At 51.7% G+C, this 26,819-nt stretch overlaps 1 protein-coding gene, 1 long non-coding RNA gene and 1 other non-coding gene across 5 annotated transcripts; 2 read left to right on the top strand and 1 right to left on the bottom strand.

Moving 5' to 3' along the window:
- Positions 1-228: 228 nt before the first annotated feature.
- Positions 229-1,271, bottom strand: LOC125415718 (uncharacterized). Its single transcript, XR_007236670.2, has 2 exons — positions 1,064-1,271; positions 229-471 (listed from the first exon to the last, which is right to left on the bottom strand). It is a non-coding gene; the product is annotated as an uncharacterized LOC125415718 (long non-coding RNA).
- A 5,815-nt stretch (positions 1,272-7,086) lies between these two features.
- LOC125416021 (U6 spliceosomal RNA) lies at positions 7,087-7,190 on the top strand. Its single transcript, XR_007236747.1, has one exon. It is a non-coding gene; the product is annotated as a U6 spliceosomal RNA (small nuclear RNA).
- Positions 7,191-18,853: 11,663 nt separating this feature from the next.
- Syt8 (synaptotagmin 8) lies at positions 18,854-26,691 on the top strand. Of its 3 annotated transcripts, none has more exons than XM_085693378.2 (9): positions 18,854-18,929; positions 22,033-22,243; positions 22,363-22,538; positions 22,926-23,024; positions 23,164-23,322; positions 23,396-23,563; positions 23,678-23,783; positions 23,886-24,019; positions 24,113-24,442. In XM_085693378.2, exons 2-9 carry the CDS (start codon positions 22,150-22,152, stop codon positions 24,344-24,346), a joined length of 1,170 nt encoding a protein of 389 aa, XP_085549504.1. In that variant the 5' UTR covers positions 18,854-18,929; positions 22,033-22,149; the 3' UTR covers positions 24,347-24,442. The 3 variants fall into 3 exon arrangements, with proteins under 3 accessions (XP_085549504.1, XP_087764396.1, XP_048314374.2); XM_087908270.1 differs by lacking the exons at positions 18,854-18,929; positions 24,113-24,442 and adding exons at positions 18,956-19,119; positions 26,479-26,691; XM_048458417.3 differs by lacking the exon at positions 18,854-18,929 and adding an exon at positions 18,960-19,119.
- Positions 26,692-26,819: the final 128 nt, after the last annotated feature.

The following is a 26,819-nucleotide window of genomic DNA, read 5'->3' as shown; positions in this document are numbered from 1 at the left end:
TGAATTTATAATCAAAAGGCTACTGAAGAGGCTGAAGAGATGGCTCAGCTGTAATTAGGCTATATTGCTCTTGCAGAGGATTAAGTTGGGTACCAGCTATGTCAGGTGGCTGACAATTCCCTCTCATTCTAGCCCCAGGGAGTTTCAGTGCCCCCTTCTGGCCTCTGTTGGCCCCTGTATTCTCATGTAAACAGCCCACACACAGACTTACACATAAACACACAAAACTAAAAATAATAAAAGAAACCATTTTTTTTTAAGTTTTAACTCTGAAATCCCCAGGCCCTAATGTGTTTTCTGGAAGCTTCTACAACCCTTCACAGAAGAACTGATTGTTCATACTCTTTCCAGGTCAGGAGCGAGTTGCTCAGCTGTGAGGCCCACACCAGCCAGACAACAAAACAGGTGGAGGTGTGTGCAGACTGCAAACACTCAAAAGCTCTGTGCCTTCTGGACTGTGTGATCTGAATCCTGTGGAAATTAGAAATCAGTAAGCAAGACATGGTGGAACATCGCTGCAACCCCGGCACTAAGGATAGAGAGGCAGCAGAATTCAAGACTAAGGAGCAGACACCATAGCCCAGGAGATAAAAGTTGTGCTGTGCCTGGCATCCTGAGTTCTAGTCCCAGAACCCATTTAAAAGTGGAAAGAGAACACTGTTTCTATGGATTTGTTCTCTGGCCACCACATATACATTCAAATGCACACACACACATACAAACAATAATAAAATAAATTTTTAAAAGATAATTCAAGATTACCCTAGGATGCATGAGACCCTGTCCCTCAAACAACCATTGTGCCCCCAAAAGAAAAATAATTGGGCATGGTGGTGCATGCCTGCAATCCTGAGCACTCAGGAGCCAAAGGAACAGGAATTCAAAATCACCCTCAGCTACATAGCAAGTTCTGGTCCACATGGGCTACATAAGCCCCTGTCTCAACAAACCAAAGGAAGGAGGAAAAATAGGAAGGGGGAAGGGAGGGAGAGAGAGAGAGGGAGGAAGGAAGGAAGGAAGGAAGGAAGGAAGGAAGGAAGGAAGGAAGGAAAACACAGCTTACCACCATCATAACAGCCCATGCATCGTTGGTCTGACATCCCTGCCCCGGTGTTCTGGCACACTGGCCATTTAAGTCAAAGGCACTTGAGCAGCAGCAGGTGCAGAACAATCGCTCTGACCTTCTGCTTGTTTCTGAAAAGTAGGAGATGAAATTCTGCTGTGAATGACACAACATCCTTATCTGCAATGGCCCAGAAGTTTCAGCATGGGCCTTGTTAACTCTTATCTTTTAAGCCTCCCAATGTAATTTCATTTTCTGCTTCCTGACTGCATTCAATTCGGCTCCTGAACTAAGGATTTCCAACTGCATTTTTTGGTGGTGGTGGTGGTGGGGCGCACGGGGGTGGGTGTCTTAGTTCCTTTGAGAGGTTCCCAGGCTCTATAAAACCAAGCTTCTCTATAGTTCTTCTGGGGCCACCAGAGAAAGCAGAGAAATGAATCACCCCCATGCTTTCTGCTTGTGAAGCAATGGTGCTCAGAGAGAAAGTGCTAGGGCTGGTGAGATGACTCAGCAGGCAAAGGAGCCTGTGACCAAATCCCACAACCTGAGTCTGATCCCCAAGACCCATGTGGTAAAAGAAAGAACCAGTTTCTGCAAGTTGTCCTTCGACCTCCCATGCCCATTGCCCCACTCCCACATGCAGATTAAATACACAGAACGAAAATTAAAGGGAGACGGAATGGGGAGATGGTTCAGGGTTAAAAAGCACTTTCTGCTCTTCCTGAGGACCTGAGTTCAGTGCCCAGCACCCACATCTGGCAGCTCACAACCAGGGACCACTCTGGCTCTAGGGAGTTTGATGCCCTTTTCTGGCCTCCATCCACACTTGCAAACATGAGACACACATGTAACAGAACTCAGACCTTAGCACAACTGATTCTGCGATGGAGGTGCCGTTTAGGACATGACATTTAGCGTAGAAACAGCACCGCTTGCCAAAACTAAAACAAAGGCTTGATCTATCCAAGTTTATAGTTCTAGGAAAGTCTCTAAATGGACTAACCTTGCTTTTTGGCTCTGTAGTTCCACTTCTGGCTAACTGTCCTTGTTAACTGAAATATGCCAACACAGAATATTGCTTTTGTGTTTGATAGATTACCCTAAGAAAGGCTCGGGGCCACACTGCAATATTGAACCATTCAATGTAGTCACCGGCTCATAAAGACTTTTTATTGTCTTAAAATCATATCTGAATAGACTTCTCTGGTGGACACATAGATAAACACAAAACACAGAAACAAAAATAAATCTTTTTAAAAATGCAAAAAAGGGAGGGAGTGGAAGGTGGACTTTCCAGGAGGGTAGATACAGTCCTCCGCCAGTTCTACGAACAGTGAGGGCTGTTCCCTTATGAGACTGGAGTTTCTAAGTCTGGGCTTGTTGGGAGATGTAACCTGCTGGTCACACAGCTCTCCTCCGCAGTGTTCCTCTTCATTGAGACAGGAGACTCAGCTTCCTGGTTCTGAGCAATAGCACTGTGATCCCCAGGGACACCCACTGCTTGTGGGAAAGGGAAGGTCTGAGCTAGGAGGAGGGAGAGTCAATGATGCGAGAGCAGAGATGCTTAATGAACTGAGAGCCTGGCCCCTGTGCTCAGCAGTTGGGAGACTCGGAACTGCCAATACCGACTATCCATGGATTCCTCTTGAAGTTTATTTCATATGAGCCCATCAAGATGCCAGTAGGAGTACAAAACACGTGTGGAATCGAAAAGAGCCAAGATGTTTCAAAAAGACATTATTAATGGGGTCCTGCCACCTGCTTTTCAAGTGGAACGTAGTCACTAGGAAGTTGTGGTACTGGGTACTCTGTGTCATGAGCCAAAGGTAATAGAATGGCCATAACAGACTCCACAGATAATTTCGCAGTCTCAATAGAGTGTAAAGGTCCAGTCTCTTCTGAGACTCAAAGCAATCTCTCAGTTGTAACACAGGGATCTCAGGACACTGAAAATGAAAACGTCTGACTTGGTTGACTTTGAAAATGTTTGCTCTTCCAAAGACGCTGACAAGAGAGGGAGAAAAGGGTGAGAGTGTGCTGCTCAATAGAACCCTTGCCTGGCACCTAAACTTGGTTTCCCATCCCTAGCCCTGAAGAAAGAGGACAAGGAAGATGGAGAAGAGGAAGAGGTAGTGAGGGGAAGAGAGAGAGGAGGAGGTGGTAGTAGTGGCATGGGGAGCCGAGGAAGCCTTGAATGGATGTATAAAGAATGATGAGGTCCTGAGTGACTGTGTATTATTGACCAGAACCCCAAGGCCCCAACTCATGCCTTCCATCAGTTGAGCTAGGCTCAGAGGCTTAGCAAAGTCTTTCCTATACCAACGAGGCTCAGAATTGGCAAAGCGTTCCTCTGGCCCAAGTACCAAAGTTTTTAAAGGATTGACCAGTATGTAAGGGTTGACCAGTGTATGCTGTGGAATAAAGTGTGTCACTGTGACTGGTTTAATAAAAGGCTAACTGGCCAATAATTAGGCAGAAAGTATAGCAGGGACTTCTGGACAGAGCATGTTCTGGGACAAAGAAAGAGTCACCAGCCAGACACAGAGGAAGCAGGGCGGGCAAAATGTGGATGAGGTAAAGAGTGTGTGGAAGAATGTAGATTTAAAACTAGGCGTTAATTTGAGCTATAAGAGCTAGTTAGAAGCAGGCCTACGCTAAGGTCAAGCTTTCATAATTAAAAATAAGTCTCCTTGTCGTTTTTGTGAGCTGGAGGCCCAAAGAAAAATGTATCGACAAATGTATGCAACAGCTAGCTACTGCACTTCCTCCTCGCAGACGACTGTAACCTGAGACTGCTCCCCTACAGAGACCTCCTAGGAGACTAGCTAATCTCACCTTCTGATGTGCAAAATAAACTTGCTAAAGTTGGTGCTGTTCAGAGTGAGCAAGGCCCACCTGATTCCAGTCTCTCTCTCTCTCTCTCTCTCTCTCTCTCTCTCTCTCTCTCTCTTCCCCCCATCCCTCCCCTTTCCCCCCACTCTCTGTGAGTGTGTGTGCACATGTATGTGCTTGTGGGCACGCATGTATGCATGTGCGTGTGTGTGTGTATGACAGTCTTTTCTTCATTTCCTTGATGTCCTGGTAAGATTTCCAGGATCAAGTCAGGCTGGGCCCTGTGAAGAGAGGAATGGAAAGAGAAGGAAGGCTAATAAGAAGAGGAGAAAGGAGAGAAGAGAACAAGGAGGAGGAGATAATTAAAGCACACACCAGTAAAGTGTGTTAAAGAAGAGCTGTTGGGGGGTGGCTTAGACCGTGTTTCTCAGCATGCTTTCTGTGGCCCAGGTGGCTCACTTAATGACACTGATTCACCCAGAGCTGTGTTATTCTTCTTTCAACATATTAAAAACAAAACAAAAATTTATTTTGGTTTAAAGTGCTTGACACGCCTCTAAATTTCCCCTTTTTAAACAAAGTCTTGAGCAAGCAACTGTTTTCTTCTAAAATGTAATATATTTGTTTTATTATTCCTCCTGTTTGTTTTTGCAATATCTTTCTAAAGACAATTCACATTAGGCTATTGTGTACCATAATAAAGCATCCCTTTTTTACCAGCGAGACAGCTCAGCAGGAAAAGGTGTTCGCCTCTAAGCCTGAGATCTGAGTTCATTCCCCAGGACCACACCATGCAAGGAGAGAACTGACTCCGATGAGCTGACCTCTGACCTCCACATGTGTGCCATAGCAGGAGTTCATACCACTGCAAAATAAATAAATATAAAACTTAAAATGAAAAATTCCTTTTAAAGAAAAAAAAAAGAAAAGAAAAGAAATAGCAACAGACAATCCAACTGCTTGGAGGAAATATGCCATTCACTTATCCAATGATGGATTTGGGACAAGAAGAGGTTGTCTCAAAATTTAAGAAAAAAGCAAAGAACTCTAAAAGACATCAGGCATAATATTTAAGCAAGTTTACCAGCACAGACAGTACAGGCAGAGACACTGTAGCAGTACACACACACTACAGACAGAGACACTGTAGCAGTATACACACACTACAGACAGAGACACTGTAGCAGTATACACACACTACAGACAGAGACACTGTAGCAGTATACACACACTACAGGCAGAGATACTGTAACAGCACACACACACTACAGACAGAGACACTGTAGCAGTATACACAGTACAGGCAGAGATGCTGTAGCAACACACACACTACAGGCAGAGACACCATAGCAGTATACATACTACAGGCAGAGACATCATGGCAACACACACACTACAGGCAGAAACATCATAGCAGCACACACACTACAGGCAGAGACACCGTGGCAGCGCACACACTACAGGCAGAGACACCGCAGCAGCACACACACTACAGACAGAGACACCATAGCAGCACACACTACAGGCAGAGACACTGTGGCAGCACACACTACAGGCAGAGACACCGTGGCAGCACACACTACAGGCAGAGACACCGTGGCAGCACACACTACAGGCAGAGACACCGTGGCAGCACACACACTACAGACAGAGACACCGTGGCAGCACACACACTACAGGCAGAGACACCGTGGCAGCACACACACTACTGGTAGAGATGCTGTGACCAAATATCAAAGAATGAGTAATGTCAACAAATCTGGGTTATTTTGGCTCAGAGACTGAGCTGATTCAGTCCATCATGGTGGGAAAGCCATGGTGACAGTGGGCTGTGCAGTTTGTTCATATCTTAGCCAACCAGGAGGAAAACAAAGCTGTCAGAAATCCTAGACTGGCTCTAACCCTTAAGGTTCCTTTTGTGCAGTTACTTCTTCCTAACCAAAGCATTCCCTTCTTGAGAGTCTGTTTAAGATCAAAGGAAAGTTACAAGGCTCTAGAAGACCACGGAATACAAGACATGGAAGGCCTCTCCTTGAGATTATATGAGCAGTAACGATGGTTAGAGGGGAGACTCTTCAGTGAAACTGCCTACAGGCTGTGCAGGGATCTCCGGGGCTGCTTTACCAAATTATCTGATGCTCCTGTAAGTGCACCCCACCCACACTTCTGTCAATTTTATCCCAATCCCGCTGACTCACTAAACTGGACAGACGTTTGGTCTGTTGTTTGTGATGTGCTTGGGATGAACAGACATTTGTTCATAACTCCCCTGAAATAGTCATACTACAGCTCCCTTGAGCAGCTTCTAATTAAGTCCCACCTTCCAGAAATTCCCAGACAGCACCACCACTGGGGACCAAGTGTTCAAACAACTGAGCTTGCGAATGGCTATGCACAACCAGCTGCCACAGATACCCAACACACTGAGAATCGTGGAGATTAAAATAGAAACTACAAATTCTCACCTCCTGCCACTCAGAATGACTGACAGTTAGGAAACAGGAAAAAGAGTTGGGGAGGATGTGGAACTGAAGCCTCACCCTGGCCTTGTGGGAACCCACAAGGGCCTGACTCTAAAGGAACAACCTAATAGTTTCCTGTAAATTACAGTAGACATTTACATAGGACCACACTTGGCTCTTCATGATATTAGGAGTGACAAGGAGGCTAAAGTTGAAACATGCACACACACACATGAATTCACAAACATAAATACATGCACACACATGTACTCGCTCACATATACAGCACACATACATATACTCACACACATGCACACATCATACATACACAAAAGAGTTCATGCTCACATATATACTCACATACACATAAACACCACACAAGCACACACATGCACTCCCAGACATATACACCACACACATACAAGCTCTTGCACATATGTGTACTCATACCATATATATACACCATACACACATGAGCTCATGCACTCACATACATGTATACCACATACATAAGTTTATGTATACACACATGCATGCATGTACACATGCACACAAATGCAATTAATGTTAGCCCTGGGCATGTGATGCCCTGATAGTTAACTGGGTTGACCCTAGGCTTCCTGCTCCTGGAGGGTGTCTCGCTCTTGGTCCTATGTGCTCACTCATGTGCGCAGCTTCACAAATTCAGGTGGAATAGCAAACATTTTTAGCATTTTAAGAATTTAATATGTTCTCTTTGGTAGCACATACACTAAAATTGAAACTCTACAGAGAAGGTTAGCATGGCTCCTATCAAGGATGACACACAAATTCACGAAGCATTCCATATTTCTAAAACATTTTTAGCTGTCAAAAAATAATTTAAGAAATAAATATGCACAGCCGGGCATAGTGGCACACGCCTTTAATCCCAGGAAGCAGAGGCAGGAGGATCTCTGTGAGTGTGAGGACAGACTGGTCTATAAATTGAGTTCCAGAATAGCCAGGGTTATTACATAGAGAGATCCTGTCTCAAAAAGCAAATAAACAAGCAAATAAAGCCCCTCCAACAAACAAACAAACAAAAAAGAAATAAGCATGGTTTTGTTCATTCTTTTCTTATGCTGAGATATTCAGAACAATGTTATTGCAACGCGCACATCCGTGCAAACACTTTAAATGAATGCTCATTTCCACATCTCCATACTGTCTTCATGTGTGTGTACGAGTCAGTGCACTGGCCCCATGTGCATCTCAACAGCAGCACAGCCTCCCTATGCCTGGGGAGCTGGGCCCCTCCTGACCAGATCATGGCCTTCCCATGCCTGGCAAGGTGGACTTTGGAGTCACTGCTGACCAGCTCCTTGCTTATTCTTGCAGTAAACTGAGCTTCCCGTTTCTCAGATGAGTACCCTGAGTTATGCTTATTACAGTTTCGACGAGCAGCCAGGCCTGGTGGCTCAAGCTCTCATTCCGGCTACATGGAAGTCTGATGTAGGTGAATCTCAAGTTAAGGCCAGTTTGGGCAACTTAATGAGACCCTGTCTCAACATAAAAAGCAAAAGAGGCCTGGGGAGTACCTCGGTGTTAGAGGACCTTCCCAGCACATGTAAGTCCTTGGGTTCCATCCTGAGAAATGCCACTAACCCTGCCAAATGCTGGGAGGCACTGCACTGTGACGTGCCTGCTTGGGTCACTTGCCATTTTACAGTTTAATTACCTGCCTTTCCTTGCTGCTTTTCAGGAGTCGTTTTGGAGAGTGGCAGATACCCCTGCACCACCACCACGCTCCCCGCACGACCTTCTTCACTGCGTACAGGATTCTTCTTCACTTTATTGAGCTGTGAGAAAGTGGAAGGAAATGTGCACACACCAACCGCTGCTGAACGTGCCATTTTAGTCACAACTGCCTTCTCGCCCTATACTGGAGCCGGACCCCAGTATTCCCGTCTCCTCAATAGCAGAATGTCAGAAAAGTGCACTCTTTCATCAAATGCTTGCAGCCTCCAGCCCACCCTCGCCCTCTGCAGGTGACTGTGGCCAGGAGCTCAGCTCTGGTCAGCAGGCTGCAAGCCTGTGCTCTGTAGTTCCTGAGCTTTGCTCAGAGACACAGCAGTTTGTCTTTTAGAGTCTTCCTTTTAAAAAATTATATTTATTTATTTGATTGTACCTGGGTACACACGTATACTTTCATTATAGATGTACTTACACATACATACCACTGCATACACACATGCACTTGCATACATGCATGTTCTACACACAGTTGCTCTCATACACACATAAGTATTTGCAAACATACATGTACCTGCACACACCAATCCACATACACAAATGCACACACACACACACACACACACACACACACACACACACACACACACACGCGTCCACATACAGATACGTACCGGACACACATACAACAAATACATGTTTCCCCTTAGACCTAGACACATACGTGTACACACATATGCCTATATACATATGCCCTCCAAGTGAGTGCAAACACACACGTATACCTGAATATGCAAGTGAATCTGCAGAAATGCACTCCACACACACCAGCACACACATGAACCCACATATGCACACACTCAAACATACACCCAGGGTGGTATTCCCTGAAGAAATGACATCATCTAAGGTCTTCTGGCCTTCACATATGCATGTAGACATGTGCATGCACATCCTGCAGATACACCAAAATAAAAAAATAAGACAAAGAAAGAAAGAAAGAAAGAAAGAAAGAAAGAAAGAAAGAAAGAAAGAAATTTTTCTAAGAAGAAATGATGACTTAACAGGCAGGAGAAGAGCAGGGAGGCAGGGAGTTTTCTAAACTTTTGTCCTTTAGATTTCAAAGCTGTAGAAATAGTTTACATGAGTGTGACACCGTGAAACCAAACTGAGAGCAGACGTGGCTGCTGTCAGGACCTCTACCTTCCAGCAGTCTTAACCACCAGGGAGAATTTATTTCAGACAATTTTCAGCAGAGTAACCTGAGGATACTCTTGACTGCATGGAGGAGAGGGGTCCCAAGACTACTGGTGAGGGGACCACAGGAGAGCTTTCGGCCTTGGGGGATGACCCCTTGGAGGGGGCTTGGAGGGCTTGCACCATTCCTGCTGCCTGGTACCCAAATGGCATGTGAGGTCAGATTATGTTCAGACCTCCTGTGGAGACATTGGCACCCACGCTGAGGCAGAGAGTTCATGGTGAACAGGTCCAGGGTCTGTGAGCCCCCCACCACCCCAGATTGCTCTGCTGTGTGGCAGCTCTCCAAGGTCAATTCCATAGGCGATGACTCCTCAGATCAGCAGGTACTGTTCAGAAGATTCTATGCTCCTAACAAGCTGGCCTCAGCCAAATCACCCTGGCTGGTCTTTGGGGCCTAATGTCTCCAATAACTTCTCTGACCAGGAAAATGGGGGCCAGTGAACCAGGATGACATGGAGTCAAACATGAGAAGGAGAAAAAGAAGAATGAAGGGAAGAAAATGGGGAGGGAAAGGGAGGGAGGGGATGGATGGGTGGGTGGGTAAGATGAATGGAGGAATGGGTAAATGAGATGGAGGGAATAGGTGGGTGGGAGGATGTATAAGGGTTAGCTGTATACATGGGTGTGTGAATGTGTGTCGGTAGATGGATACTTGGGTATATGAATGAGTAAGTGAGTATATGGATAGACGGTGGGTAGAGAGGTGGGTGAGTAGACATGTGGATGGATAGGTGGATGATGGGTGGGTATGCATGGAAGAGGAGGGAGTGAGGAAATGACTTTTTAGTAGGTGAAGCCTGGGGAAAACAGGGCAGACCAGGCAGACACTATAGCAGCCTGCAGAGTAACATGTCCTCACAGGCAGTGAGAGCAAGGGTAAGTTCAGCTGCCATTCCCACCATGGGCTGCTCATCTAGTGGTCACAGCAGACCTCAGAGACAGGGGCTGATGCTGCTCCTGTCTACAGAGAAGAAAAGGCAATAGTCTCTAGCCATGTTCAGAGTTACATAGCTGGCCCTTAGGTGGGGACCCATACCAAGTGGTTCCTGGCACTGAGCTGAGGCTCACAAGGATGCAGGGTCACATGGGTACACAAACATACTTTGGGTCTGGGATGACCCAGAAATCCAAATTCAATCACAGGTACAGGAAAGTTGACCAGGCATCTACAGACCCTCCGAGGCTAGCAAGCAAAGCCAAGGAGAGGAGGCCCCTAGTAATAAATCCCCAGAATCAGACCCAGGCCTAAATACTTCTGTGACCCAGATAGCTGTTCAGTAACTGGAGATAAAGGGACCCTGAGGCCCCACCTAGCTGGGAGTCACGGGCCCAAGGCTGACCCCACTGATTGCCAGAACTTCACAGCCCCGAGCACTCTCCGCAGGTTGGACTAGAACATCAGGTAGACCTATTTGACCCTTAAGGCTGTTTCCAAAGCTTGAGAATCTTGGCAGGACTTCCAGGGAGGGCACATGAGGAGAGGGAGGCTGACAGAGGCCCAGCTCAGGCAGACATAAATGGGAGAGGTGGCATCCTGCAGCCTCTCTGTTCCTCCATCCATGCAGACCCTGGTCCTGCAGAGGCATCAGAGGTGGAGACATAGGGCACCTGGGTCCCAGAAAAGGTAGATACAGAAAACTCTTACCCTCCACACATAGTTTGGGCACACTACAATGGGCAGGGGCAAGAAAGGCAGGAGAGGGCATTTAGAATGTGCTAGAGGAGAGTGGGCCTCTTCCCCACCCTGCCAGACAAGGCTGTGTTTGGTTCCGGACTAGGTTCTGGCCTCCAACAGACCCCGTGTGCGAAGCAAAGGCTATGGCTGCGGTTAGGAGTGAGGCAGGGCTGGGGAAAGCATGAACTCTAGTCAAGCACTGCTCAAAGTGGCTGACAGTCCAGCCTGCGCAGGGGCACAACCCTCATCTGCTAGGGTCTGCCCACCGGCCCAGAGCCAGGACCTCTAGGATGCATACACCATTTAAGACTCCTACCAGGTGAGGCTGGTTATCATGGGAGCTAGAATGCTGTGAAACCAAGGTGTGATTCTTGTTGGGGCAGGCTGATGGCCTTGATACACCACCACTGAGGCTAGAGCATCACTTGCTTTGTCACCTGGAGGTCAAGAGGCCTCTTACCTTTCAGATAGAGACTGTGTTTCCACGTCTGTGTGCCCTTGTGCATTTGCATATCTGTGTAAATTTGCATGCGTGCGAGGCCTTGAACACGGCTACAGTTAACGTGAATACTCCACACAGGGTAGGGGAGCAGACTGCACTTCCCGGAGGTGCCAGGTAGCAGGTGCCTCATCATGTGGTCCAGGGCCACTTGCTTGCCTGACTCCCAGGAGACCCAATGCCTGTGCTCTCTGCCTTCCTTGCTTCAGGTCCGTGAAGTCCCCTCACCTCAGCCGGTACCTGCCTGGCCCTCTCTCTCCAGGAGCCCGGGACCACACCACCTGTTTCCAGGTGTTTCTGTCAAATTCCTCTACCTGCCCTGTGAGCCTCCAGCCCTCCAAGAGCAGACAATGTGGCACTACTTTCCCTGATAGTAGGGCTGTCACTGCAGGGCTTCTCCTCTCCCTACACCCGAGGGTTGATGCCTCTTTGTTCTACTAGGTGGTCCTCTCTTGTCTCACACACCTGCTTTTCTGGTCTGGAATATGCCATGACGTCTTGCTCTGGGATATTTCTCATTCCTTCTCAGCAGTGGTCTCTGATACCTAAACACTGAGGCCTTGGTCCTGGCCTGACCCTGGGTGAAGGACTGAGGAAGATTCAACTGGGATGTTAAAGTCTCTTTGCAAGAGAACTGATGTCCTGGGGTCCCAGTGACTACTCTGCTTACTTAGAGTTTGTTCGGGTGGGTCTGGGGGAAGGCATAGCTTATACTTCCCCCTCCCACAGATTTTTACTCAGAAAGCCAGAGAGCTGAACAGTCAGGGGCTTAGGACAACCCCTCTGTGAGGAGGAGAGTCAGATTTCCGCGCTTGCTGGGACCCTGCAAGAGGAATGCGTACGGAAGGGGGCGCCCAAACGCCTGCCAGCCTTCTGGTCTGGGCTGCGCAGCCAAAGAGGAGCTAGGCTGGGGCCCAGGAGAGAGCAGGGGTCCACAAGAGCGGGAGGTCAGGCCTAGCAGCCTACAGACAGCAGGGGGAGCTGGGAGCCTGGCTGGTTCAGCCTTGCCTGGCGCCTGAGTCAGCCTGGCGCCTGCCATGCCTGACCTCTGGGTGCAGATTGGATCATTGTTCCTCCTAGGACCAGTAACTGCCCTTGGGTTGATCCCAGAAGGCTGAAAAGAGCCCTGAAGGTCAAATACTGAACCATCCTTACACCAGCTCAAGGACCAGCACATACCTGCAGACTCTATGCCAATAGTGAGGCTCTCCAATAACCTCCAGGCCCCAACATCAGTGAGCCAGGCACCCCTGGATTTGGAGAGACCTTCTGTGTTCACAAAGAAAGACTGTGGGCTATGGTTACTTGGGTCTCTTTCTTTTTCTGAACCTGGAGTCCACTGCCTTAGATTCTAGGGAATCACTGTAACTCTGTCCAGGGATCTCTATACTATAGTTCCCTGCAAAGCAGGTCTGTACACACAAGGTCCCCTTAGAGAAGAGGCCCTGCACAGAAGGACCCCCTCAGGCAGGATACCCACACAACAGGGTCCCCACACAGCAGACTTCCTATACACCAGAGTCCCCCTAAACAGGGTGTCTATATAGCATGGTTTAACAGAATAGGGACCTACACAAGATTCCCCCAAGAGCAGGGTTTCTGCATGCCAGGATCCCCCAGCACAGGGTACCCACACATCCAGGGTCTTCCTGAAGCAGGCTCCCTGTAAAACAGAGCCTTCCAGAATAGAATCCTTGAACAGCAGAGTACCCATACAGCAGTCTCTGTACAACAGGGTCCATCACAGCAGGGTCCCCCAGAACAGGGTCTCTGCACAGCAGGGACCCCACAGAGTATGGATCCCACATAGCTGCAGTAATTCTACAATACTTTGTCTATCAAAACCCATCAGACAAATTTAGGAAAACCTTAGCCACCATTAAAAGAACCTGACTTGCTTGAAGGTGCTTCTTGTCTATTCTAACATAACAAAAACAAAAAAAACAGGTTGAATCAGGGACAAAAACAGGTAGAATCTCTAGGACAAGCGGGTACTTTGGGACAGTGGACCAGCAGTGGACAGGAGGGAGGTAAGATCTTGAATAACTGGCAGGACAGGAAAGAGGGTACCCTACACCAGGACCAGAATGTGGGCTATCCAGAGCTCCAGAGAGCAAGTTGGACCAGCCAAGCAGAGCAAGAAGGCAAGGTGCTCCAGACTGGGGCCCGAAAGAAGGAGCCCAAAGGTCTGGCCCTAGTAGCCTCTCTGACTCAGAGACACCAACTAGTTAGTTATCTGGATAGTCAGACATGTGCTTTCACATTCAGAGAGCATGGATGGTCATTTATACCCAGCAAACACAGTCTCTTACCCTCAGAGAATACCGATGGCCCACATCACCCAGAGAACATGGATAACTTACACATACTTGGAGAACTATGACCAGTTTGTCTGTCAAGGACCCTGGAAAGTAGACCAGGTCTTCACTCACACAGGCTGTACCACCAGGTAACAACTTTGTGACTCCGAGAAATCACTTCTTCTCTATTGGCCTGGAGACAAGATAAGCCAGTTGCCATCTTTTAGAGAGACCGAGTGGGTCCAGAAGTCCAATACTCATTTTCTGGTGACCCTCCCAGCACTGGGGGGGTCCCCATTAGGGTTGGTGAGGGACTAGGGTGTACAGCAACAGAGATGAGACCCCATGCTCACCTCTGCCCACCTCCCCACCCCCCAGCCTGGGACCTTGCCCAGGCTGATGCTGATGATTCTGCCAGTGGGCTGTCTGTGGGTGGGCAGCTGAGGGAGTTTGGTCAGGAAATAGCGGCTGTGGTGGAGGGTTCTTCCTCCCACACTGTGCATACAGCTGCTCCTGCTGGCAGCCAGTTCAAGACAGGCCTCTGTCCCAGGCTGGCTTTGGCTTCCCAATGTTCCCTTGGGTGGAGGACAGTGTGTGTCTAGGGAAGCCTTTGATCACATGCCCCCAAACTGAGGGTCTCCACTCTCCCTCCATGCCTGCCCTCCTCTCCTTGGTTAGCCCGCACCCCGCTTGCTGCTAGCGCCAGCAAAGCTAGGGTTTGCATTGGCTTCAGGCCAAACCCCGGAATGTGCCTGCTGGCTGCCCGGCAGCTGTTCCTGGAAAAGGGGCGACAATGCACAGACTGTCTGTGAGATGGGGGTGGACGGGGTGCAGGCTGCCCAGAGCTGTGCATGAATAGAGCACAGAGGCCCTGAGACAGGGATGAATGGGTTCACTGGGCCCAGACACCCCTGAATGGGTTAGGACATCCAAAGATGCATTGGAGCTTGGAACTGGCCACCCGGGAGCCCCTACCTAGGATATGGGCCTATGTGATGTCTAATAAGAGGTAGTTGAGAGCACATACCACCCAGAAACCCTGGTAGAATAGGGAACAGTGCACCCCAGTACTCAGATCCACAGATATACTCAATTCAGGCACTCAGACAGGGGTTACAAGGGATAGCACCCCAATTTCAGACACATTCAGAGGTTGTTTCACTTATTCACTGGTATGTGTCAGGTAAAGCACTGTGGAATTCTGTTATGGGGGTGCAGGACACCCAGACTCTTGTATCAGTAGGGTTCATATCTCCCACATGCTGCTAGATTGTGGGAGGTCTTCAGATATCCACAGCAGGAACTCTGACGCTCAGAAGGTAAAGCAGCCAGCCTGGCGCCATGCATGAATAGAGACTGGGACCAGAAGGGATATGGACTCACATGGGCCGTGACGCCCGCTTGTGATGAATGGGCAGTGAACATCCAAAGACGCAGTGGATCTTGGAACGGCTGCTGGGGGCCCTTGCCTTGGGATGTGGGCCTACGTGAGAGACAGGCAGTGGGGTGTTAGGTTGCCAAAGACCCTGGTGAAGGAGGACAAGCTGTCCAAACCTCAGGCGATGATGAAGAGGAAGACTGGGGCCTTGGAGTGGGGTGCATGTCAGCGTCAGCCAGCACTCTTGGGTTGGCGCACAGCTCCTGGGTGATGGGGAGGGTTGGCGGAGACCCTGGAAACTGGGGCGGGGGAGCTGTGGCGTGATTCTTGAAGACTTTTCTACCTAGCAGTTTAGAAGAATAAGAGGCAGGCTGCCAGACACCCAGAAAAGCAAGGGTTCCCAGGAAGAGGTTGCAGGGTGCAGCTAGCTGGGAACCCTGAGCATAAGCTCTCTGTTTAGCCCAAGGGAAGCCACAGTCGCCATATCTCAAGCTATGTAGGTAGAGACAGGGCTATGCCCAGCCTTAAGTGACCACTGTACTTGTGGGAAGGCGTGAAAGGTGCTCAGATCTGAGAACCCGTACACAGCACACAGACACCTGGAGGTGGGTGCCTGCTGCACTTATGCAGAGACAACTGGGGTAGGACATGGAGACCCTCAGACAGAAGCATACAGGACAGTGAGCATCAGAAAGTGGGGGGCTTTGGGAACCTAGCCACCGTGTGCTAAGAGCAAAAGGTACCCAGACACCCAGACAAGCGAGGTATCGGGTCTCCAGGGTTTGATCACCTTAGTTCTTTGGGGAGCAGAATACCCACATAAGAACTCCAACAAAGGGTGACAGAGAATCGACCAGAGAAGGGTGGGAATGAAGCTAATGGCTAGAGTACTTGCCTAGGATACATGAGACCCTGAGCTCACCCACAGCCCTATACACTGGGCTTGGTAGCCCACAATCCCAGCACTCAGGAGGTACAGGCAGGGGAAATCAGAACTTCAAGGTCATTCTCAGCGACCTAGTGAGTTCTAGGCTAGCCTGGGCTGCATAAGACCCTGTCTCAAAAACATAAAGAAGCTACTATACCTCTCAAAGCAAGGAATTGGCTAACGACTGTAAGGCTCAACTGTTCACAAAAGGCCTCTCTGAGGACATGGGGTGACCAGGGTGGAAACGCTATAGAGCCCGTGAGTGGGAAACTCAGGCCCACAGTACAGTGGACTGTGGGAACTCCGTGTTCAGCTAATGGGGTGTAGGTAACACGCACTCAAACCCATGGGTACAGAGATCAGAACTCAGCAGTCAGCTCTTGTGCGGGCTCAGCTCATGGGGCGCAGGTACAGAGTGCAGACACCTGGGCGGCTGGGGGTGGGCAGGCAGCCCAGAGCTCAATGAATGGCACACAGAGAACCGAGACAAGGGTGAATAGGACGCTCACAGTGGTGTGATGCCCAGGAGCGGCGTGTCCAAAACCACAGGAACGTGGCGCCGGCCCTGGGCCTCCGGCCTGACATGCAGTCCTATGAACCTTGTGTCAATAGGCAATTCAGTAAGCCCAGCAAATAGGGTACAGGCTGTCCAAGACCCTGGTGATCACAGAATGGAGCCCCTGTTCCCAAATGAACAGGGAACAGGTCACCCAGCTGCAGAGACAGTTGGCTATTTGGGGCATGTACCCCCAGGTATTCACAAGTGTCGATTAAAGACACCATTCTATGGTTTCCTTGGACAGAGACGGCAAACCAATGTGTATGAGGCCTTCACAAAGCTATATGGTAGATGGGGTCGAACTCCAGTTCTCTGAAGCCCTTGGAAGATGCGTCTAGTTGTTCAGTGAGTTCCATCATGACAGGGCATATGTATAGGGGATGGAAGACTCAGCTGGGCACTGCGGAGGTCAGGGTTCACATCCCTGGAGTCTCCGATAGAGTCCCAAAACTCAGTGTGTCATGTCCAAGACACTGTAGCATTACACCATGCTCAAGTAGGCTATGAGGTCCTGGTGTAGCAGTGAAGCACACAGCCTATGCCAAGCACAGGCAGGAGGTCCTCCCGAGAGGCCCTGATAACGGTGCCATTTCTCCAGATTCTGGGATGATGGGGTGTAGCCTCCCTGGATGGTTAGGAGATGGGTACTGTGTTCCTTGGGTGCTTAGGTGGTGGATCAATGTGCATTCTCCACTGCTCAGGAGATAGGACACACAGCCTTACCAGATGTTCACACAATGAGGTACAGGTTCCCCGGATGCTTAGAAGTCAGGATTCAGCTTCCCAAAGTGTCTAGATAATGGGGCTCAGGTTGGTTCTGAGGCTGGAATGTCAGGGATATTGTACCTAGCTTGTATCCCACAATACACAGGTAACCTGAGTGCACACACAAGCTATATACAGAGGTCTGGGACAAGTTGAGCACCCGTCTTTGGCTCTTCCAGACCCCAGGTAAAAGGGGTGCCTAGAAGGATAGGGCTCACAGCAGGGTCAGTACAGGCAGGGAGCACGTGTCCCATCCCAGCACGTCTCCTGCTTCTTTGCCAGAGGCTCTGGGCTCTCCCGCCAGCGTCTGCCGTGTGTTCTAACCTCAAACATTCCCCAGGCATCCTCAAAGGAAGCATCCGAGTCCAGGAGCCCCGCCAGGGTCTCCACGGGGCTTCTGGCTGCCAAGCCGCCGTCTGGGGGCCGCGGGCCTGGCCGTGGGCTGCCAGCTCTGTTTGGTTTTCTCCTTCCTGCCTCAGAACCTCAGACGCCGTCTCGCCACGGAGGCGCCCTCGTTCTGGAGAGGCACAAAGACCCTACACAGCCTGGTTGTGGGAGCTACTTGTGGGGCCTGAAGCTCTGCTCTACAGGGGCCTGGTAGGTCCCAAAGTACAGGTGTTTGCTACCAGGGTGCCTTGATATCCCTGCAGGCACACCTCTGGCCCCTCTGATCGTAATTTTAAGTCCCTGTTACATCACCTAAGTCATAACAAGGGATGGACCCACCACCCCATACTGCTGCCCACGTGCCCAGGGCCACTTGTGAGCAGCATGCGTGTACCCCATGTGTACCCCGTGGTCCCAGAGCATCCTCTAGCTGGAGTTTCCTCAAAAAGACCTATTTGACCATCCCAGAGACTTGGAGACATGGGCCTAGTGACATAGGTCATGTTAACCATTAACTATTCCAATGTCTGACTGCCAATCATGGATAAAGGGCTCTGCAGTGACCAGACCAGACCAACTGGTCAGAGCACAATGAGGAACTCAGACTACATGGTGGGACCCAAACTGATGGAACAGATACTGAGGTTAGATTATTGCAAGGACCTCAGACACCAGGATGAGGGCTTGCTCAGTGGGAAGCTGAAAACTCAAGGAAGTGGAACAGAATGTTCTCTGAGGGTGGCAACAAGGCCAGCCAGGCCCTTATGGGCCCAGGTCAGCACTACACAACACCAGGCAGGTCCCCTACAGGGTTTCACCTTCTCTGTGCTTGGTTCCCTAGGCCTGCACTGCCAGGAGGCACACTCTTCACCAAGCAGTTGTGTGACTCAGGCCTTCTGGGTGTGTGAGCCTGCCCACAGGTCAGCCCAGAGAGCCTATCACCCCTGTTTGCAAAGCTTGCTGTGGGTGGGGTAACCCTCAGCCTTGAGTAGCCCCTAGAGATAGCCCAGAGTTCAGACACCTGCCCTAGGGCTTCAGACAAGGGGAGGCCCTTCTCTCTCTCAAGGGAGTTTCCTGGCTTCTGAGGGCCAGCAGTTCCGGCCATGAGGTGGGGCTCCCCAAAGGCCTGCCTCCACACCCCTTCCTCCCTCTCCCCCCCTCAAGATTCTTTGGATCACTAGCAACAGGCGCCGGCTCTGCTGTGGGCTCCAGGTGCTGCGTAAGAGTGGACCTCGCCGTGGCTAGGGCTGGGGTCCCAGCAAGAAAGCCTGGCAGCCACAGGAAGCAGTAGACATCAGGTGAGGGAGGATCACTGCTGTCCTGGGGGCAGGTGTCTTGCTTTCCTGGGAAAAGGTAACACAGAAACCTGCTCCCCGTGAAGTTTTACAAGGTTCAGTTAGACTGAGGGTGGAGGGAGTTGGTAGCAGGGTCTAAGCCAGAAGTACTCGATCCTAGACTGCCGGGGAATTTGGAGGAGAGGCCCACAGCAACTGTACATGGCTCCTGCCTTAAAGGGGGCACTGGGTGGCATCCAGCACAAGCCTGGGTAATTCTGAGGGACCTGGAAGGGATACCTGGAGAAAGTGGGGCTCATGCAAGCCTTGGAGAATGAACAGGGTGTGAGAGGCTGGGGCAGTGGAGGCAGGCCTCAGACCCAGGTCTGAGTCAGCCGTCCTGCCTAGAAGGGATTACAGAGCTGGATGCACAGAGCTGCTGCGGGGAAGCCTGGAGATGTAGCAGGGACCCCCCAACTCTCTTTCCTGGGTCAAACAGTGCCTGCCTGCTGAGTCTTCCTGAGCAGACTACCAAAGTCAGCAGGAAGACCTGCCTGCTGCTCAGGAGTGGACGTTGCTCTCGGTCATACAAACAGGGATAGCCAAGGCCCTGGGTTGGGACTGGAGAATCATAGAACCTCTTTTCTGTCTGTCCTGCTCAGGCTCACCTTCCCTGGAAGTCCATGCTCTGCAGGCTGAAAGCTACCCGTGGGTGGGGACCAGTGGAGAGAATGGCTCCACCTGGTGGCTGTATTTTTACCTGCACCTTTACCACCATGAGGACCTGGGGGTCCTAAGGGGCCTTAATCTCTCCAGGCCTTGAAAATCTTTCTAGTACCAGGAGCTGGTGTTTCTGAGGACCCAGAATCCTCCAAAGCTAGCTTCCAGACAGTCTGAAGCCCCCTGTGGACATGTGTCAGCACTAGGTTATCCAGAATGCCTTCGTGATCTGCATGCAGTGAGAAGTCACGGCCTCTGTGCCTCTGTCTCTTGTTCTTACCGTAAGGGAGCGCTTCAGACAAGAAGGGCAAAGAAATGAATTCACATGTGCAAACACACACACACACACACACACACACACACACACACACACACACACGAGAGAGAGAGAGAGACAGAGACAAACAGACAGAGAGAGATCTCAATGTTACTTGAATTCCAACATTCACGCTGGCTTCACCGCTACCAAATGACAAATGTGGCTTTGCCCACTCAGGGAGCCAGACTTGTTTCAGCCTGGCTTCAGCCCTCTTATGCTAGGGACCCTTGAGGAACAACAGGCCAGCTCCAACCCACCAGTTCATTCTTCCAGGCGCTACTGGGGGCACTCTGGCTGTCCCCTGTGGACTCCAGCTTAGCAGAAGACTTTAGAATGCCAGGCAAGAGTGAAGTTAGTGGAAAGGGAGGCTATTGAGGCTTGCAGATCACCTCCTCCCTCTTCAGGGGACCCATTAAGTCTCTATATCTACCAAATTCCAGACTGGGGTCTGAAACCAAGTTAGGGATTAGCTGTATGATTCATAAGGCCTGGGGATGAATTTAAAATATGGTACCTGTGCTAAAATTTGAGGGATTTCAAGAGATGAGGGGGGCATTCAGCCTAACACTATGACCCTCTCAGGTCCCCACCAGCCCACTCTCCATTGTCATTATGGCTTCTTGTAATCACCCTCTGCACCTCTGCTCTAGGGTCATGCCAACTTCAGGGCTCCAACCCCAGGCCATCCCTGGAAAGCTCATGGACCCACATGTGCAGCATCCCTACAGGGAGCCCTGGGAGGTAGAACCTGGTCCCCTCCTGATCTTCAGCTACCCACTATCCCTGAGGGGTGGATGTTTCTGGGCTCTCTGAGCTATGACTGCCTCTCTCCAGCCTGCCAGGCAGTGAGGTGCTGATGTTGCAGGAGGGGGTGTCTTTGGAACCATTTTGGGGATTTCAGGCTGAGGGTACAGGAAAGAGAGGATTTGACCCCACAATTACTCACTCCTGGAGGGGTAGGCTGCTCTAGTAACTTGTATGTAGTCTGGGCTTAGGTAGGGCCAGAGGGGTAGCAGACTTGTCGCACAGTGGGGTAGACTCAAATTAGAAAGTTCTGGCCAGAAGCTGCCATCTAGGGAAGCTGCAGGGGCAGGAAGTGGGGCTAGGGATACCTGAGTTCAGGGAGTCACAGTAATTCCCAGCCCCCAGCTGGGGATCCCGCCTTTCCTGCTCATGGTGGAAGAAGCCAGCCTGCCGGGTGTGTACCCTCTTCAGGCTCTGGGCCGGTGGGCTACAGAGGCCAAGGCAGCTAGCTTCATGGCCTCCTCCTTCCCACTCCCATGGCAAGGGTGGCCAAGCAGGCAGGTAGGCAAGTTTAGGCCGGCATTGATTCAGCGTGGAGGAATGTTCAGGCTCTCCCTGCCCCTGCCTGCCCCCGCCTCGCCCTCATCCCCAGGCACTGCTGGCCTGGTGCCCATGCCAGCAAAGCTCCTTCAGCCTAGGCTTGCTGGAGCGCATGCCCAGTTGCTGGTGGCTCTATGCCCCAGCTCCCTCCCACATGACCTCATGGCCCAAGCTGCTCTTGGCTCTGAGGCTGCAGTTAACTGGACTACCTGGTAGAACGTGGTACATCTTTGGAATGCAGGGGCCTATGATGGATCCTCCTCAGGAAATGAGACACCCCTAAAAGTGAGAAAAGGCCTCTGAGTGCAAGAAAAAAAAGGGGGGGCAAAGTTCCTGCAATGTGTGTTGGTTCCAGTGAGCAAGGGTCAGCAAAAGCAGGTACCAGGCTGCCCAGGCCTGGCTTCCTTGGCTGGGGCTAGGGACTGGGAAAAGTAGCAAGAGGCCAGGCTTGTGGCAGCTAAGTCAATGCTTTGGCCAAGGCCCAGAGTCTCTCTCTGCCTAGCTTCCAGGCTAGCACCCTTGCCCCTGGCCACCTAGGCTGCCTTCTGATCTAGGGTGTACTCAGTACTTGCTGTTGCCAGCTGAAGAGGCAGCACACCACGGTCAAAGGGCCATCCCTCAAGTGACCTGGATTCCTCAGTTACCTCCTCCGAGCCAACAGAGGCAGGAAGATGGGGCGTGTCCCAGACCCCCACAGCACCTCAGCCCCAGTTGTCACCACTGCTGAGCCCAGTCTCATTCCAGACCTCATTACCAGGATCCCCTGTGAGTGGTTGGAACCCCAAGAGTGGTGTGGGCATTGTCCTGTCTAGTAGACTAGTCCAGTCCTAACTAGGTCCAGATTGTCTAGAGAGGCATTTCAGCAGCCTGTACCCTTGTCCCAGGGCCCCGCTGGGCACTCTGTATCGTCGTTCTTGCTGCTGGAGTCCTCCTGGTCTCTTGTCTGCTCTGTGGCGTCTACTGCTGTTGCCGCCGCTGCCAACGCCGCCGCAGGAAGCAGCCCAAAGACAAAGAAGCTGTGGGCCTGGGCAGTGCTCCCAACAGCACCACTACTCACCTGGTGAGGAGCGGAGACCTGTGTCTACCTGTGCCCAATCCTGTACTCGCTCACTACAGGGAGGGGAATGGAAGGTCCAGGCTAGGGAGTTTAGGGCAGCCCTGGCAGGCCTTCCTGGCAGAGGAAGGAGATGAGCAAAGGTGATGGGGGAGGAGGCTTTCAAGAAGCAAGCAGATGCTGGTCCAAGGGCTACTGGAAGCTCCAGTAGCAGTACGATGCATGTCATGTTGGAAGTAGATATGGCTGGTCTTAGGGAACTGTGTTGAGGATATGAGCCATTCTGTGGGCTGGCCTGCTCGTGGTAGTTTGACCTATATTATGAGAGCCCAGGCCTCTGGTTGGGGATTGGTCTCAACCATACTTATCTGATCACCCCTCCACCCATCCCAGGTTCAACCAGATGTGGACTGCCTGGAGCCCTGCTCTGGGGGGCCGCAACAGTGGGGGAGACTGCTGCTCTCACTGGAGTATGATTTTGGAAGCCAGGAGGTAAGTCCCACTCAGGAGGTCCAGAGGTTCCGTAGTTGATGGAGGGTGTGAGTGATGGGTGAAGTGCCAGGTGGAGGGGAACGTGGCAAGAGGACCCCCAACACACACTCAGGCTGAGTAACAACCCACTGGATTCCAGATTAGGGTGGGCCTGAGGCAGGCCGAAAACCTGAAGGCTGAGGGCACAGCGGACCCCTACGCTTGTGTCAGTGTTTCCACCCAGGCTGGGAGAAGACATGAGACAAAGGTGCACCATGGGACTCTCTGTCCCATGTTCGAAGAGACATGCCACTTCTCGGTAAGTCTGACATAGGTAGGCAGAGTGGGCTGGGACCAGAGCTGTAGGACCCATCTCACAGCCCTGCCTGCAGGTCCCACCAGCAGAGCTGCCCAGGGCCACCCTGAAGGTGCAGCTGTTGGATTTCAAGCGGTTCTCGGAACACGAGCCACTGGGGGAGCTCCAGCTATCCTTGGGCACTGTAGACCCTCAGCATGTCTTAGAGAACTGGTACCAGCTGGGTCCTCCTGGTATCACCGAGGTAAGCCTGGCTGGCAGGGGCCCAGATCCTGCCTGTGCCATAGGGGTGGCCAAGGTCTGGGTGCTGTATCTGCTGAGCCCCCTCTCAGCTGCGGCCCTGTCCTGTTGCCCACAGCCTGAGCAGATGGGGGAGCTGTGCTTCTCACTGCGCTATGTGCCCAGCTCAGGCCGCCTGACTGTGGTTGTGCTCGAGGCTCGGGGCTTGAATCCAGGGATTTCAGGTAAGAGCTATACGGGGGTGTACAGAGGGCTGGGCCCTTGTGCTCAACCTTCCCATGTGCGTGTATGGGACACGCCCCTCTTGAACTTTCTTGTCCATGTACAGCCCTTTGTAAAGGTCCAGCTCATGTTAAACCAGAGAAAATGGAAGAAGAAGAAAACATCCGCTAAGAAGAACACAACTATGCCCTACTTCAATGAGGCCTTCACCTTCCTGGTTCCCTTTAGCCAGCTCCAGGTGAGGAGCGGGGAGGAAGGGCAGAGTGGCCTGGGACTTTGTGCTGGGTCAAACTGACAAAACTGACAACCCTTTCCCATTCCATGTCTGCAGAGTGTGGACCTGGTGCTGGCTGTCTGGGCCCATGGCCTGCAGCTCCGGGCTGAGCCTGTGGGCAAGGTGTTGCTGGGTTCCCGGGCTTCAGGTCAACCCCTACAGCACTGGGCAGATATGTTGGCCCATGCCAGGCGACCCATCGCCCAGTGGCACCACCTACAGTCCCCCAGGGAGGTGGATCGTGCTCTGGCTCTGAAGCCTCGCCTGCCCCTGCCTAGGCCTCGCTCCTAAAAGAACCCTGATGAAGCTTCAGTTTCCCCTAATGGAGCTGTGGGCATTTGTCCAGGCTCTTCTGAGCTTTCTGTAATAAATGCCTTCTCTTTCCCACTCATGTGCTCTGATGAAGCCCCGTGAGGAGAACCTGAGACTCATGGTGGGCTCCACCTTGGCACCACTGTCCTCTCAAGGATGGGGTAGGGTGCTCTGGACAGTTCTGCCAGTCCTGAGCCTCTGCTCAAGGCCTGATTACTAGGTCTTCCCTGGGAGATGGCACCATTCTCTCTGGCACCCAGGGTTGGCAGAGGAGCAGGGGACGAGAGCTGGCCCTGTGGGGACAAAGTGGGCGAATGGGGGGAGTTGTGCATAGAGACAGTGTGGGGAAGAGACCCCCAAACCATGAGGGATGGTGGTACGGAGTGTCCTCTGTACCATCAGCAGGGGGCAGTAGATGCCTTTGGAAGCTGCTCTGGGGCCTTTGGGGGCTGCAGTCCTGGCCTGTGATGTACCTCTTAATCCCAGCACATCTGGCGGGCTTTAGCAGCTCCTACCTTCCTCTGATCCTCAGGGGCCCCAGAGCAGCAGGGCTGGGGCCAAGCCATGATCTGGGTGTCTCTGGGTGGGGTTCAGAAGCGGGAAAGGGGCGAGGGCCTGGCCCCAGTGAGCCGGGCAATGCAGGACCTGCCTAGGCAACCAAGAGCCCTGAGCCCCCACGGGTCAGAGAGAGGTTCCTAGGGCGGTGGCTTTACTCTCTGGGGTTGAAAGACGTGTTCCAAGTTGCCTGTGCAGAGAGACACCCATGGACAGGGGGTGTGGCAGGCTGGGAGAGGCCCAGCTGCTGGTCCAGGGGCCCATTTTCTCCTTTCCCTGGGCAGAAAGGCAAGTTCACTACAAGAGAAGGGCATTCCTCTCCTGAGCCCTGACTACCACACAGGGCCAGGGGAACTGTTTTTGTCTTGGGTTTGTTTGTTTATTTCTTGGGGGGGGGTCCAATTTTGCAGGAGGACTGATGTGGTGAGCAATCACCCCAGGGGCCCAGGCAGGGAGGGAGCATCCAGCAGGCAATGAGTGGCCAGATGGGTGCTGAGCTACTAACTAGGCCATGCTATTGACAGTGACTCCAGTTCAGCCTACTTGGGAAGCCAGGTTTCCCGTGGAGGAAGACTTCAGTGGATGCTTGAGCCGGCTTGGTACCTTGGAGACCCACATGCAGTGTAGTTCCTGCTGTCCTGAGGGCTCTTGCAGGAACAAGGGTGACATCTTGAACTTGTCACTGAGACATAAATAGAGCAAACCAACCCCCCCACCCCAAGACTTCTTGGACAGGCCAGCGCCTGGGCTGGCTGGCCAGGAGGCTGGGCAGGTGGGGAGGCTCTCCTCCTCTCTGTGCCCCCATTGGTCTGAGGAGACTCCATGCCCTTTCTGAGCAGGGGCCCGGCCTAGGGAAAGCCATTTATACCCCTCCCCCTGGCCCACCAGCCCAGCTCACTGCTGCCTGCCTGACCTCGCTCCCAGTCCTGCTGCACAGACTCTAGGTGAGGCCTGGCCCATCTTCCTGAGGCTGGAGAATAGGACATTACTCAGGCTAGCTCACAGGAGGACTTCCCTGGGAAGGGACTTGGGGGTCTGGGGTTTGCTGCCAACAGCTCTCGCTCTGGGGGCTCCTACAGATCTGGGACTGTAAGGCAGCAGGTGCTGGTAGGAGGGGGCAGAGGTCTACATCGGGGCCTCTGATGGCAGGTTCTGACTCTGGGGACACACAAGCGAGAGAGTGTTCAGGTCAAGCAAGCGGGGACCTGAACCCCCAGGCCACGCAGAAGAGTTCTTTCTCCTATGTATTTACTTCTCCAGCCAAAGAAGCAAGAGTTAAAAATAACAGGCTCACTCTGGCAGCCACCTGTGCTGGTCAGCCCCACCCCTCCCTCAGGGACAGCTGCAGCTCCTCAGGCCCCGCCTGGGACATTTTGGGAACACTTTCTCCTCTTACTTCTCACCCTCGGGGTGGGGGTGGGGGTGTCCTCTAAATCCTTGCCCTCTGAGAAGGTCTGAGTTGGGGGAGAGAGCAGAAGTGGGCTGGTGAGCACAGGTCTCCATGCTCGGCCTCGTGCAAACCGGACGCTAACATCTTCACCTCTCTCTCCCCACAGGCTCAGAGCTCGAGACCTCAGGATGGGGGAGTAAGTGGCACCCAGTGTGACACCCCCCCTTCACTGCAGTCCCATATCTCCCCGCTCTCTGTAGCTACCACCCACCCCTTCAACCTCATCTACCCCAAGGTTCCATGGCTACTCCCATGGAGCCACAACCTAACTTCTCTTTTCTCTCTCCCTCCCGCCTCCCTCTTCCTCCTGGGACAGTGAGGAGGTGAGTATCATTCAAGGCTATAATGGTGTCCTGAGACTAAGTCAGAAGACACACCTGCCAAGGTTCCCAAGTGCCCCGCCCCCTGAACAACCCCAGCGACAAAGGAAGTGCCTACCTGGTGCCT

The sequence above is a fragment of the Myodes glareolus genome, chromosome 7 (genome assembly GCF_982192425.1).
Source record: "Myodes glareolus chromosome 7, mMyoGla1.1, whole genome shotgun sequence".
Classification (NCBI taxonomy): domain Eukaryota; kingdom Metazoa; phylum Chordata; class Mammalia; order Rodentia; family Cricetidae; genus Myodes; species Myodes glareolus.
The sequence above is the reverse complement of the archived record's forward strand: the minus strand, read 5'-3'. Positions and strand labels throughout refer to the sequence as shown.

What these genes read in the sequence shown, in the direction of transcription:
- Syt8 (XM_085693378.2), top strand. Translation starts at nt 22,150, where the DNA reads ATGGGGCGTGTCCCAGACCCCCACAGCACCTCAGCCCCAGTTGTCACC. An exon ending in ATGATTTTGGAAGCCAGGAG is followed by an intron (nt 23,025 to 23,163) that starts GTAAGTCCCACT and finishes ACTGGATTCCAG; the next exon opens with ATTAGGGTGGGCCTGAGGCA. An exon ending in TTCCCTTTAGCCAGCTCCAG is followed by an intron (nt 24,020 to 24,112) that starts GTGAGGAGCGGG and finishes CCATGTCTGCAG; the next exon opens with AGTGTGGACCTGGTGCTGGC.